Genomic DNA, 14788 nt, shown 5'->3' with positions numbered 1-14788 from the left:
ACCTCGAATTATATTTTTCGGAAAGTTGAAGATTTTAAAATTTGACTCCGAAACGAGCAACCCGCAACAGTAGAAGGCTTACTAGGATGTGAGACTAACAATATATACTTTTTACGGGACGGACATGATCCACACGAGCTTTTTTTGGACGCTACTGGAGGGGAGGACCGTTGTTTTTTAAAAAAACAAAGGGTTAGGGGATGGGGATCTGGGCAGAAACGTGGGGGAAAGGGAAGGGTTTTGTTATTTATGTACATAAAACGCGGTAATGGACCGCATTTTATATAACAGTCCGTCTGTTTATGTAAAACGCGGTTCATAACTGCATTTTACATAGAAATATAATTTTTTTTTATACTTAAAAAAGTGATTTGAGTCCAAAAGAGCCACATTTAGATTCCGAACTCATCTTGTCAGATTGTCATAACTTTAAGTACAAATTGTTCATAAATTCAAAAGGACCATCCCAAGTTCTGATGGACGAAAAAATTTAAAGTGCTCTTTCGAATAATGGGCAAAACTTGCCTTATCGCAAATCCTGACGAATCATCATATTTAATTTTAGTACAAATTGTATCATGACATTGGTGTACCAATTGTTCATGAAAACCTAACAGATTGTCATGATTTGTCTGTGTTTAAAAGTAAAAAGAATTCTTAAAATTCTCACCCGTGAGAAGCATATGATGAGACAATAAGTTCTTCATCTCTACCGCCATTAATGTATCCTTACATCAGTTTTGGTTCAACAAGTAGTTCTCAAGCCAAAATTTGTTTTTTCTTTTTGTTTATATTTTTTTAACGTGTTCTCATTCTTTTTCAAATTTTCCATATTGGTTCTCATTTTTTTTTTTTTTTGCGTTTTCCTCACAAATTACTTTGTAAGGAGGAAGAAGGAGAAGTTTTGGCTATGGGTTCGTTGTATCCATTTGATATGGTCCTCTTATTCTTTCAAATTATCTTCTTATGAATTTTATCTGCGTTCAAGCAATCTTTTCGGTACCAAATTGGTTAACCCCAAGGTCCCCAACCACGCCATTGGAATTTTCATTTTCATTTGAAACAAATTTGTTCCTCATTCGTTCTTTTAGCTCAAGCCAACTCTTGACATCGATGTTTTTCTTGGTATAAGTAGATAGCAGCAATATATTCCAACACGAACATTTCAAAAACAAAAGATCTTTTTTGTTGCATCTCACGTTTCTTACCGTCAAACCTCTCTATAAGAGCCTCGTTTGTTCCGATATTTTTCGGCTGCTATTGTAAAGTGCTGTTATAGAAGATATATATTATAATATAACTTAATAATCGATTCCGAACAAAACTTGGCTTTTATAGTGAATGATTGTTATATGGGGATGCTATTATAGAGATGTCTGACTGTAGTACCCCTCTCGCCAACAAAACACTCTCTCTTCACTCTTACAACTGGATCTCCCTTATAGCACAATTCTCCCTTTTCATATGCAGCAGCTTACTAAGTCGGAAACAGCGGGTACTGTTGTAAATTTGAGTATTATAGCACAGCACATTCAACATAACCTCAAAGTTAGGAGTTAAGCAAAAGGCGAGAAACCTATTAACTTAGAATTATCAACCAGCTACATTTTCAAACCATTGCTAATTCCCTACATTGTACACTGCAGCAGTTGTCACGTAAGTGACCTGAATCTAACACCTCAAATATCAAGTCAATAAGAAAAAGAAAAAAAAACCTTTCTTTTTGAAGAAGGGGAAAAAATTGATGACTGAGCACTTCTCAGATGACTGTCATCTTTATCCTCGGTTTCGGTAAGATCACCTTCTGTCAACTTGAATAATTCCTGGTTCGAGGGTTGACAGTATCTGAGGCATTGACATGCCACCAGATACAACAATCTCTGCAAAGAAGAGAAAGGAGCATGTTGGAAAGTGCATCAAGCATAAGCATGTAACTTGATCAGAAAATTGTGCTCATTGCCAGATGAGAATCCTCTATTAAGAACACACATGATACTTGCAAAAAAGCTCAGGAGTAACAAACAAAGCATCATATATAACTACTCGCTACATCCCACTTTATGTGACACCAGACAGAGTACGAGGGTCAAATGATTAATTTTCTGTGTGAATTCTAGTCATCAAATCTTCAAGTTCTTTGAAATATAATACAGATATTTAGAAACTATATAAAAAGTACTGGAAGTCCCAATAGTTAACAATTCAAAGTATTTATAAGGCATATGAAAAAAATAAGGTAAAAAAAAATGTCTTTGACCCTCCAAATAGTACTCCACCGTGTCACATAAAGTGGGACAAAAGGAGTATATTTTCCAGAGAATTTGACAATGAAAAGATCTCTTACCTATGCCTTCACGGACTGACAAGTTTGGTCTAATAACATCCTTTGCATTGACCAGGAATATATCACCTATGTAAAGATGATTTGTAGGAACATACACACAACATAGCTCTTCGTCTCCTGAATAGTTCTGGATTGGATGGTAAGACAGAGTATCACACAAGTGAATTTCAAGTAAAATTGATGAGATTGAGAATGTACATAATCTTTCCATTATGATTCTACTGCTATCCATGCCTACCAGGTAATTGGAAACTTGTGAATGGTGTAAACAAAAGATACAAATTAATTCTTATTATTGAGAAACAAAAGAAAAGCAGGTAATCATTGGCGTACCTGCAGGACAACAGACGAAGTAATGAACCCAAAGGCATATTCGCCGATGCGTGGATGCCTTATTATGGCAACCTCCTTGAAAGCTTGTGTATTCTGATCTGCAGTGATACAGGAGGTTATGCATCTATCGTCACTCTCCAACTGAAAGTTGTTTCGTGAAAACAGTATGAAACTGAAAATCCATAAAGCATACCTGGGGATATGGCAGAACTAATTTGCTTTGAAGCATTATAGATATGCCGAACAAATGGCATTCTTTTGATGAACCACTCCCCAAGATTCAAAACAGATGCCCCCAACCATGATGACATGAACACCCCGACCAAAAAAATAAAAGTGATTGAAGTCATAAATCCAAGACCTGATCAGAACAGCCATTGAAAAGGAGGTCATCTCCAAAGAAGAGTATCACAACTATGAGCAGCTAACATATCACAAGAACCGATACTTAACCTAACATGGCTGACATTTACATACGGTACCATAAGACTATTTGCTAATTCCTCTATAGAACAATTTCTTCTTTAGAAGAGCAATGCATTCTATGTCCAAAGAAAGATAAAGGCCATTACTTAAGACACCATGGAATGAGCCAGGGCCATTAACAACATAGAAATACAGTAAGTTGGAAGGTTCAAATGCTTACCAAAAATATCAATTCCAAGATGAGCATAGATTGGAGAGAAAAAGCCATCCACAAAATGAATAAACCACCATGTTATGTAGAAAGTGACTGCTATAGGAAATAGGATAACACTGCAAAAGGATGTATATAAGTAACAACTTGAAAAGTAAGGAGTAAAGCAGAGTTAGAGCGTCTACTTAATCACAGGTGACAGTGAAGACAAAAACGAATATTTATAACTTATAAGCATATCATGTTACTCTTTTCCCATGACACTTACAAGCAGAGTGGATTGTGGTTTAGTTCCTTCCTAATCAAGTTTATTTCAATAGCTTCCATCCCATGGATTCTTATTAGTAAAAGCTCATATGTACAGCATAATCCAAGAAAGAAGAATAAAACAACAACTATGCCTCAGCCCAGATAAGTTGGGGTCGGCAATACGAATCCTCATTCCTTTCATTTAGCTCAACTCATATCAAATCCAAGAAAGAAGAATGCTCCTTTTTATTGTGATAGATACGACACGTAAAGTAATTTTACTAAGTCTTTCCCATCATCATATTTACCAACAAAGGAGGGTGATACCGACACAAGTAAAACAAAATTCTAGTAATGAATTCATTTTAATAGCTGATACAAGTCACAACAACTCTGATGCTTTTTAATGTTCCAAGATTGATTGTCTTAGTTCTGTTAGCAGAAAGCCCATCTATTCAAATCAGTCGTAACAGAAGCTAGAAAGTGGGTAGTGTACTCATCAAGGACCTTGAAAAGTACAAACCCCTAAACTCTTATAACAGAAGCTAGAAGATAGGAAGTAGAATCCTGGATCAGTTCTTCTGTAGACCTTGATCTTTGCTCAACTAGTTCTTGTAAATCATTCTTGTGACACTTTGCTGCTTCTTCCTAAACTTTATTTTCCAACAGCAAGGAACCAGGTAAACAGATACAGCCTATATCTAGATCAGAGGGAAGATTGAAGAGAACCATTTTTACCATCCAGTCATGAATTTCTTAGAAGCCCAGCTCCTAACAACTTTAGAGAAAGTCTGCAGTTGCAAAAAATATATACAACATTTGTCAGATGAATAAAAGAGAATTCATGCTTAAAATATGGAAATAGAAGGAACAACATGGTAATATTCCCAGTGATCAGTCCAGGCACTATAAAATTAAGCTCAAGAAATGAATAGCAAGCAAACTAATGTATAAGCTACAAGAACAGACTTTGGCGCAGTCATCAGATTTAGCTTTGTGATGCAAGTGCATGTACCAGAGGCAAAGAGAAGAGGAGAAGGAATTAGATAAGAAGTCGAGAAGAAGAGAGAGATAAGAAAAGTAAATGTCAAACAGAGATATAAGGAAAAGAGACCAGCAGTAACCAAAAAGATTGCTCCCAACAGCACATAAAACAGTAATGCAGAAGTCAAAGGCCCTACGATTCACCTTACATTTATGTGCAAAACAGCAGGTGTGTAATCAGTTAAACAACTAATCAAGTACGGTACATGTGATAAACTCTTCTGAGAAAGGGGGCTTATATCATTTTGATATAATACATTTTCCAGGAAAATTGATGGAATTCTTTTTGACTTTTGGTCATTTTAACATGTTAAGAAAAACATTATGCACACAAGTTATATCTTTTAAGGGCACTAGTATATTGTGTTTAGATAACCGAAGGGGCACCAGTATATTTTCAGCTATAATTATCTCTATTTCTACTCCATACCAATTACTTCCACCAATGTATAATCACTATTTTCATTTTTGTTCCTCATTGCTCATAAGGATCACCAAGCATCACTCCCACGCTCCACCTGCCACCATCTGGTACTATTAGAAGCTACCAACTGTTTTACCCATCAAATGTTATGTCAGATTAACCCTAAATTGATCGATCTAACACCCGTTCAAATGCAATCTAGCACAAAGACTGGCATAAATATCACCAGATATAAAGGAATGTAGCATGCCATAGATGTTATACCATGCAATGATGACAAATAGGAATGCCACATCCATCACACCTCAAACGCATGAAAATCGAATTTCTCAAGAAGTGTAGGACATCCGAATAATACATTATAATTTTTACATAAAACCTAAGTCCAACCTAAAATCACATGTAGATACACTCAAGAATCAACAAACATGTTATATAACAACTAGTCGCATCCATCAAGTATACACACATAGGTAGTATAGAAAGAATAAAATATGACTGAGCACATGTCTAACACCTAAGGAGATAAATATGCAAAGCTTTTAAAGACATTTCTGCTTCGTATGCATAAACATCAATGCACAGCAGCATATGGACGCGGACATGGAGAGCGCGTCATTTAATCATTTAATATGCTACAAATGTATTACTTTGATATATTAATCTAGTTTGTTCAACAATTTTTTACTAAGAGGAGAAAAAAGCACAACTTAAATCATTTAAATGTAATAAAAGAGTGAGTAAAAGCAGACAAGAAGAAGTTCAATTAATATGTATGACACCCGAGTCCTCTCCTACCATAAAAGGTCAAACGTTAACACAGTTTCTCATTAACTAATTATGTTGAGTTCTTCTGAACTTCATAAATATTTTCCTTTCATACCACAAAATAAAATTTTACTTGGCAGGAAACAGTAAATAAATAAACTGAAAATTAACAGCAAGCCAGACTTCAACCAATATTTCCCGCAATCTCTATGATCAATTTCCAAACATAAGGGAAAATATTTTCTTCCATTTTTTGTAATGTAATTCGAATAATTTCTTCCATTTGCCTAAGCCTTCATCAGCACAGTTACCTCATAACCATAGGCAGATCTAGGATTTGGAATTTTGGGTTCAGATTATTTGTACATATATAGTAAGTTTCGTAACACATATATAGGGTTTGAGTGCCAAAGCTACTTAGTTCAGCAGAATCCATAACTCACACGGTACATCCACCCTTGCCTGGTATATGTGCTAGTGGGAGTTAGTAGGTACCAGGTGGAATAGTACCAAGTTAGTCCTAACACCACTGATATAAAAACAAAAATACAAAAAAAGTTTTCCCTTGGGGCGAAAAAAAAAAATGCAAAAGTAACAAAATAGCCCCTTCTTCAAGCATTCCTCTTTCCCTAACTTTGAGCTCTTAATAAGTAACTGCCAGCATGACAATAAATTATGCTCATACAAAAGTTATCCAATTCTTTCCTTCTATAAATACTTCAACAAAATCCATTCTTAAACGCAACTTTAAACTCCTAATTTACACAATTAAAACACCAAAAATCACTACCACACTTAACAAAACCCTGATCCAACATACAAATCCAGTTAAGAGCTAATCGAAACACTAAAACCCTAGCGATATTCCCAATCAAAAACAAAATATCTGAATAAGAATAGTTTGAGAAATAGCGGAATTAACCTCGCGGCCGGAGTGATGGTGAGAAGAGGAAGAGGAAGGCCTATTCGCGGAGTCATCGTCAACGGCGACAGCGGCGGCGGAGTGAGCCACCGGAATAAGAAGTTCACGATCTCTGCTAGAATTTGCCATTTTTATCCCCAATTTCTCATCTCCCATTTACTTATAATAAAATTTCTTTTCTTTTTGCTATGAAATAATAGTGTACAGATTTTGTAAGTGTAACAGTTCTATTTAATCTATTTTTTTTAAAAAAATATTTATATTGCTTGGTGATAGAGGAAATGTTTGGGCAGTGGGACAGAAGAGGAATTTAAGAAAAAAAATGTTGTCTTACTCTTATTAAAGTTAGCTCTAGACTCCATAATTTAATGGACTATTCAATGTTGATGAGGTATTGCGTTTGGTTTGGGCTGGGCTAGGTTGGATTTTGTCATGTTGATGAGCTGTCTCCAATCATATTTTGTCAACTCAGATCATGTTTTAAAAGTTTTCGTGAATTTAATTTCCATGTTGACAATATAAAAAGTTATAGCCTAAAAAATACTCCTTCCGTATCATATTAATAGTCATGGTTACAAAAAATAATTGTCTCAAATTATTTGTCATTTTAGAAGTTCAAGACAAAATTGATTGTTTTTTTCCTTTTTACCCATTCGATGTCCAGTACCAATATTGGGCCTGACTAAATACGAATTTGCACCGAGAAGTCCCACATTGAGGGGTAAAGCGCTCCTTAACAAAGACAATTTCATACCTAGGACTCGAATCCGAGACCTCTAGTGAAGGATGAATGAGTACCTACTATTCTACCACCAGCGGCGAAACCAGATATTTTTTCAAGGATGTTCAGACTTAAAATAACTAAATAAAAAATTCGACAAAGAGTGTTCAATATATGTTTTATACATTTAAAATTAATTTTTTTACTTATATACACAATATAAAGGTGGCTTCGCCCTATCTACCACAACCTTTGTTGGTATGTATCATATATTTATACGCCAACTCCGATTTTTTTTTAAAAAGAATTATTTAAACTCTAAAGTTAACTCCTATATATAATAGTAAGATTAATAACCTGAAAATTAGGCAGGTAACATGTTACAACAACAACAACAACAACCCAACAGGTAACATGTTACGATAAGTAAAAAATATTACACGGTTTGTGTATTTAAGTAAAATCACCAAAGAAATATTTGTTAGGATCAAAGACAATACTTACATTTTTTTCATTATTGTAAATGAAATGGTTGTTATATAGTACTATTTATCAAGGAAATATGAGAGGTTGAAATTTGAGAGGTTAACATGACTGTAGTTATTGTTGTGTGTTTAAGCTTTAAACAAGAATTATGATAATATTTTTATTTATACTAATCAGTCATGAAATAATTAAGTTCTGTGTAATCAAGCAACTCCTACTTTATGTATTGTGCCTTAAATAAACTTCAAAAATTATTGATACTTGCAATCATTTCAATAGAACATGTTTAAAACCGATTATGATTATTGCCCAATAATATATTCTCGATCAATTTGCGACTAACAAACTCCAAATTAAACAATGACCATATTGATAGTGCATACTCCAAAAATCTCTAATTTAGTCCTTAATTGTTGACATTTCATGAAACCAGAAAAAATAATCTTTCAATGTATCATGATAAATAGTAAATTTTAACAACAAAAGGGTAGTCCGGTGCACAAAGCATCCCTCATTAATACAGGGTCCGGAGAAAGCCTGTACTCTCAGAGGTGTGATGTAGACAGGCTAACCTAATACAAGCATTAGTGGCTGGTTCCACGGCTCGAACATTTGACCGATAGGTCATATAAAGACAACTTTATCTTACTCCAAGGCTCTCGTTACAGCAGCAAATCAATATTCTCTGTATGTATAGTTGTCCCCTTTTTCTTCCATCCTTAACCTGAGATATCGAGTTGAAATATTAAAAATGGAGAATAGAATTAGTAGGGCGAGTGGGTTGCGAACAAGGGGCGGAGCCAACCTTATAGCTGCAAGTTCGGCAGAACCTAGTAGCTTTGGCTCAAACCTTGTATTTGTGTTATAAAAATTCATTTAATATGTATAAATAGTCTATTTAGAGCCCAGTTAGTAAGAAGATTATTGTCCGAAACACATAAATTAAAAATCCTAGCTCCACCTTGATTCCAAATATGCGATACGAGATATTTGTGCAAATGCAGTTTATTGTTCCCCGGAAAAGTACAGAAGATTGATCAAGTTTGGTAAATGCAATCAAATAAATCATGTGTATAAAGACTTCATTGTATTCCCTTTTCAGCAATAAATGTACAACTCTGTCGATCAAATTCAACAACAAATTATTAGAGCTATTCAGCTTTGTGTTATTCTGCAACTCCAAAAAAAAAAACCAGCTTCTTTAATACCTTTACAACCCCCGTAAGTATAAGATTTATTATTTACACATTATGTATGTCAACCTGCTGTTCTTGAGTCGAGGGTCTATCGGAAACGACCTCTCAACCTCACACACAAGGTAGGGGTAAGGTCTACATACACCCTACCCTCCCCAGAACCACTTGTGGGATTTCACTGAGTATATTGTTGTTGTTGTGTATGTCAACCTGAATATGTACAAACACTATAGCACGAACTCAGTAAGTACATCGTCGATAATTCCACTCAAAAGATGTTTCTCAATGTCAGTCACTACTTGTTCAACCTCATCCAAAGTAAATCCATTTCTCCAACCAAGATCCCATGTTGTACTAACCACTTCATTGCACCATATATCTCTTTCATGTAAAGCATAAAGAGTACCTATTGAAAGGTTATTGCCAGCAACCTTAGTGTAACTTTTCAAGACTTCAATCTTGTCACAGATTTCATTAACCAACTTGTCAAAGGAGATGGAGATTTTCGACGTCTTAATTGGATTTTTGGATACTACCAGGGTACACTGAGACCTTTTATGTTCTAACAATTCATTGGCACAATCCAATAAGAGTGTGTTTTCTGCGACTTCATTGTCGACACTAATTGTTTTCCATACTGTTGGTTCCCATGCATCAGTATCGAAAAGCTCCTCTGCTCGACTGAGGAATGATTCGTTGCTCAACAGTATGTGTCGTGTAGTCGCTCTAGATTTAAGGTCTTCCTTTTCAGTTGAATGTAGATGAACTTGATAGCTAGTGTGCTCCATTAGGGGGATGTCATGGTCACACTGGATAAATGGCACAGTAGACTCAGATGCGAAACTTTCATCAGTATTAAGATTATCTGCAATAGAAGAAATCATTGTATGTTGTAAGTATTGTCCCACGACTAGAGATTAATCTACTCGGATCAATAACTAGAGTAGTAGAAGATACATTTCTCCGTAACTTGTAAAAATGCAAGAACCTTTTACATAATCATTTCTTTGTCGCAGTCCTCTGAAGAGATCGAATGAGGAAAGAGGTAGATGGACATATATAGAGACAGTGAACAGATGATACTAATAATGAAGTTTATGTGCCTGTCTTCAAAATGTTGAAGTGTTTAGAGCATATAAGTTTAAGCTAGATGAACTTCAGCTGCTACTTGCAGGTATCATAACCTGGTCCATTAAGCAGCAAGCTAACTGAATAAGCTCTCATAGTACACAATGAATATTTCGCGAAAGATTGCCTAAAGCACCAGATAATGCAAGATTGATATTGACTACATAACACTCAAGCCAAGCATAACGAAACAAGCGCCTTACCAATGACAACATTTTCAAAGATTTCAGTCACTTCCTCACAGGGAAGCTCTTCTGAGGATGTAATCTTGGTTATGGTTATATTACTGTCTCGATCAACTGCCTGAACAATCTGGATATTGCCATCCTTGTGTTCCATAATCTCAACCTGCATCGACATATTTCATTAGTCTTGACAAATACAAAAGAAGCTCTCTCTAAATAAAGTTCGACAGGTAAGCCACTTGTTAATGCCCCTAAAATTGTGACTATAATCTTATCCGAATAATAATAACAGTTGAGAGTAATAAAATTTATGAAAAAAATTAGTTAAGACTTCAAGATAAAAGGTATAAGGGTGCACTTACCATAGGAACAACAGAGGAACTCTTGACAGACTTTTCAGTTTTGACATTCTTCTTCCTATTTCTGGAGTTATTAGATGCAATGGCTGTGACGCGCTTTGAGATAGTGCTATTTGGCAGTGCAACAAGTTTTTCTGGTGCATTCGATTTTCGCTCAGGTTTCCTCACTTTAGCAGTAGTCCTCTTACTTTGATCCTGAAATTTAGCAGTGGTATTGAGATCAGCATTTTTCATTTCTCCAGATTTCTTCGCGCCAACAGCTTGTTGAGTTCTCCCAATCCTTTCTTCTATCGCTTCTTTCTTTGGTTGCTTAGTCTTTACAGGAGAAGAATCTCTACTCTTTGTAGAAGGCAGTTTTCCCTGAATGACAACTTCATTACTCTTTTGACCTGAAGACGTTTCAACTTTTCGTGCCTGCAATTTCCGGTATATAGTGAAATTCACAGCTGAATTCTCTTCCTTTGAGTTCCATTTTCCAAATGTCTCTTTAGTATCTGAAGGAAACTTTTGTGCCTGCATTTCTGGAGCGTACATCGGCTTCATGATCACAATAGGTGGAGCATCATCGGCGAAACTCTTCAAGAAATGAGAAACACTAGTTTGATGAGAGATCACATTATTAGATCCCTCAATACACTTGCTTCTCAAAAGGCCTTTGAATTGCATTGTTTCAATTATCCCGTCCAATGTTCTCTGTTTTGGATCCGTCCTCTGACCGATGACAGACGGCTTCGTTGCCTTTGGCAAATCTATTTCAAATACAGGCCTTCTCTGCTTCAAAACCTTATCCTTCTCTAATTGTTTCTGTGTTGTAGGAATATCTTCAAGTCCCATTAGTCTTGCTATCAAATTTGGCGCTTTCGGCTTCTCCTTTTGAATCTTTGGTGGAGAACACTCAAAAGAGGAAATTTCATGGGACTGAACCATGGAACATTGGCTTGAGCTAGTGGACGAGAAATCGGGTGATAAAACCACTTTTTTCCCATCAACAACACCAGGTTTTTCTATCGATGACTCACTCGAGGTAGTGAAACTAGTAGAGGGGAAATCGGGAGATAACTCTACTTTTCTTCTATCGATACGAGCCTTCTCTGAACCACAACATGACTGCAACAAATTTTGTCTAGCAAGACCATCTCTTATCGCTTCCCTTAACTCATCATAACAATCTCGCGAACAATCAACAGAAAATCTTGGCTTCTCAAACTCCACCTTATCGTACCAGTGATCTACAACACGTTCAGATTTCGTCCTCCCAATACCTATTCCATTCCTCATTTTCCTCAACTTTGTCATATATTCTGAAGCTTCTTGCAATTTCCCCAGCATAACTATTGACTCTTGTAAATCAAGTGCTCCTTTTAACAAATCTTTTGTAATATCCTTAGAATTCTTTTGTTTTCCAACTTTATGATTTTCCATATTTTGAGGGTCAATTTTGGATTTTTTAATTGTCTTACCTTCAATAACACCTTTGGGATTATCACAAGTGACAAATGATCTATACATAACTGATCTCAGATTATCTTGAGGCATATTCTATAACATAAGAATTCAAGTAGAATTAGTCAGAAACTGACATAAAATCTTGAAAAAACAACATAATAAGATTTGCCAAATGTACTCACATAAACTAATGAAGAAATTTTCAAAGGTTTGAGTCACTGAAAGCAGAACCAAATATAAAGAATTAGTTGCCATCTATAAAGACAAATATAAACTTCTCAAATATAGAATACATTCATCTCCTCTGAAATATTCAAATTAGAATTATGAGTATATTCATTTCATAATTCTCATTATATTCTTCCTAATCTTTAAAGAATAACTGATAAATAAGAGGAAAAGGAGACAAATGAAAGAGATGGCCACAACTGTGATAACAAAAAAAAAATATGTATCATAAAAAAAGGGCGGCCAGGTGCACTAAGCTCCTGCTATGTGCAGGGTCCAAGGAAGGGCCGGACCACAAATGTCTATTGTACGCAGCCTTAACTGCATTTCTGCAAGAGGCTATTTCCATGGCTCGAACCATGACTTAAACAACAATAATAATTACATCTCAAATGACAAAATTACAAGTTATTAAGAACACTGTAAAGCAGCTTAAAGACTCCATTGTTATCCCAATAAGTTCATGTATAAGCTGATCATATGATAAAAAAATGACCGTTTTTACCTTAGCCTCTATCCAAAAGGAGAAATGAATGAAAAAGGACCAAACAGTAATCAAATGCACAACAACAACAACAACAAATTCAGTATAATCTCACAAGCGGGGTCAGGAGAGGAGAGGGTAGTCTGTACACAGACCTTACCCCTACATAGAGGCTGTTTCCTATAAACCCGACTCAAGTAATCAAATGCACCCAAATGAATATCTTGGAACAAACAAAAAGATCCCAAGTGATGAATTTACACACACACATAGAGGTGCAAACCAAAATCTTGGAACAACCAAAAAGATTATAGTGATGAATTCACACACACAAACACACACGCACAGGTGCAAATGAAAATCTCGGAACATCACACAGAGGTGCAAATGAAAATATTGGAACAACCAAAAAGATCACAGTGATGACTTTACACACACATATATATACACACAAAATAGCACCAATAAACATATTATTATTAATTCTCACCTGGATTAGCCCTTTACATTTGTGTTAGCAAAAGAGTGAACAGACCCCAGATCCTATAACCAAAATAATAGCAGGTAAATCTTGACTTTTTTGGTTCAGTCCACCCCACTATCACAGTTACTATATGAGAATGTCCCTTTATTTTCAAGAACTTAGACTTTAAGGAATTTTCTATTTATTCAACTTTATTCTGCTTAATTAATATTAGCAATAAAAGATGGCAAATTTTAATGTGAATTGTGGGTGGTGGTTGAGGATGATGCTTACTCCCATGTGAGCTGAAGTGTACCTAAGACTAATTGGATATGGCAAAATAAAAAGGGTTATTGAAAAAATTAGACTAGAAATTATGATTAGAGAAAGGCGGATCAAGATGGAAAAACTTATTAATATTTGGCGTTTATATCCCGATAAATACATAATATTATATCTTTTATATTAATGTTATATTAGGGTAAGCTATCTACATTAATAACTGCGGAAGAAGCTATTAATGTTGCATTACAGTAGACTATTTACATTTGGGGGTGCAACCCTTCCCCGAATCCTACATAAATGCAGAATATTTTATACATCGGAATATCCTTTAAATACAAAACATATTTACTCAGTATTATAACAACAATAAATAAGGCTCACTCCTACGTAAATGGTGTCGGCTAAGTTGTTATTATTCATCATGATTCGATAGGCTTTACGCTGATTGTCAGCCTACCACAATCCTCCTTCTCTATTCGAACTTTGGACCGGCAATATAAGTAATCTCACAAAGCTAACATGCCCATAGTTATTATTTAATCATCTCCTAATATATTATTGTTATTTTTATTACGTATTTTTATGGTACTAATATATCATCTCCTATTGCTTTTTTGAGCCGAGGGTCTCCTGGAAACAGCCTCTCTACCCTTCAGGGTAGAGGTAAGGTCTGCGTACATATTACCCTCCCCAGACCCCACTTATGGGATTATACTGGGTCGTTGTTGTTGTTGTTGTTGCACTATGGAATGACACCAAACCTATTATTATTTACTTTACATAATAAGGTTTGATTTAAATAATACACACCAAATACAAGTAAAATTTTATTGTTACAAACTTAGGAAGAGACATGCAGCAAACTTGAGTCTGTACAACAGTACTCCCTCGGTCCATAATAAGTGATCTTTAGCCTTTTTTTGTGATCGAAAATAAGTAATTTTTTCAGATTTCAAGAATTAATTAATTATTTTTTTCTACTTTGCCCTTGAAGTAAATAGTGTTGAAATATGTGCTAGGAGTGTTTATGCGAAGAAATAGTAAAAGTTAATATGGTCAATTTCATTATTAATTAATGTTAAAAGG

The 14788-nt window shown here is 35.3% G+C and overlaps 2 protein-coding genes across 5 annotated transcripts; both read right to left on the bottom strand.

The window, feature by feature from the left end:
* Positions 1-1559: 1559 nt before the first annotated feature.
* On the bottom strand, positions 1560-7053 carry LOC107794999 (protein CONTINUOUS VASCULAR RING 1-like). Its single transcript, NM_001325596.1, has 7 exons — positions 6722-7053; positions 4302-4354; positions 3324-3433; positions 2871-3038; positions 2678-2775; positions 2345-2471; positions 1560-1880 (listed from the first exon to the last, which is right to left on the bottom strand). Exons 1-7 carry the CDS (start codon positions 6875-6877, stop codon positions 1798-1800), a joined length of 795 nt encoding a protein of 264 aa, NP_001312525.1. The 5' UTR covers positions 6878-7053; the 3' UTR covers positions 1560-1797.
* A 1931-nt stretch (positions 7054-8984) lies between these two features.
* Positions 8985-13623, bottom strand: LOC107794997 (uncharacterized). 4 transcript variants are annotated; one of them, XM_016617557.2, is made up of 5 exons: positions 13445-13623; positions 12425-12460; positions 10800-12335; positions 10456-10600; positions 8985-9989 (listed from the first exon to the last, which is right to left on the bottom strand). In XM_016617557.2, the coding sequence occupies exons 3-5, from the start codon at positions 12330-12332 to the stop codon at positions 9352-9354; spliced, it is 2316 nt and encodes a 771-aa protein (XP_016473043.1). In that variant the 5' UTR covers positions 12333-12335; positions 12425-12460; positions 13445-13623; the 3' UTR covers positions 8985-9351. The 4 variants fall into 4 exon arrangements, with proteins under 4 accessions (XP_016473043.1, XP_016473041.1, XP_075076172.1 ...); XM_016617555.2 differs by lacking the exon at positions 12425-12460 and having other exon boundaries at positions 13445-13622; XM_075220071.1 differs by lacking the exon at positions 13445-13623 and having other exon boundaries at positions 12425-13433.
* Between the last annotated feature and the right edge of the window lie 1165 nt (positions 13624-14788).

The sequence above is a fragment of the Nicotiana tabacum genome, chromosome 8 (assembly GCF_000715075.1).
Source record: "Nicotiana tabacum cultivar K326 chromosome 8, ASM71507v2, whole genome shotgun sequence".
Taxonomy (NCBI): Eukaryota; Viridiplantae; Streptophyta; class Magnoliopsida; order Solanales; family Solanaceae; genus Nicotiana; species Nicotiana tabacum.
Note: the sequence above shows the minus strand (reverse complement) of the source record. Positions and strands in the feature narration are given on the sequence as shown.

What these genes read in the sequence shown, in the direction of transcription:
- LOC107794999 (NM_001325596.1), bottom strand. Translation starts at nt 6,877, where the DNA reads ATGGGAGATGAGAAATTGGGGATAAAAATGGCAAATTCTAGCAGAGAT. An exon ending in TAGTTCTGCCATATCCCCAG is followed by an intron (nt 2,776 to 2,870) that starts GTATGCTTTATG and finishes GTATCACTGCAG; the next exon opens with ATCAGAATACACAAGCTTTC. An exon ending in CTTCGTCTGTTGTCCTGCAG is followed by an intron (nt 2,472 to 2,677) that starts GTACGCCAATGA and finishes CATCCAATCCAG; the next exon opens with AACTATTCAGGAGACGAAGA.
- LOC107794997 (XM_016617557.2), bottom strand. Translation starts at nt 12,332, where the DNA reads ATGCCTCAAGATAATCTGAGATCAGTTATGTATAGATCATTTGTCACT. An exon ending in GTTCCTCTGTTGTTCCTATG is followed by an intron (nt 10,601 to 10,799) that starts GTAAGTGCACCC and finishes ATGTCGATGCAG; the next exon opens with GTTGAGATTATGGAACACAA. An exon ending in CTTTGAAAATGTTGTCATTG is followed by an intron (nt 9,990 to 10,455) that starts GTAAGGCGCTTG and finishes CTTCTATTGCAG; the next exon opens with ATAATCTTAATACTGATGAA.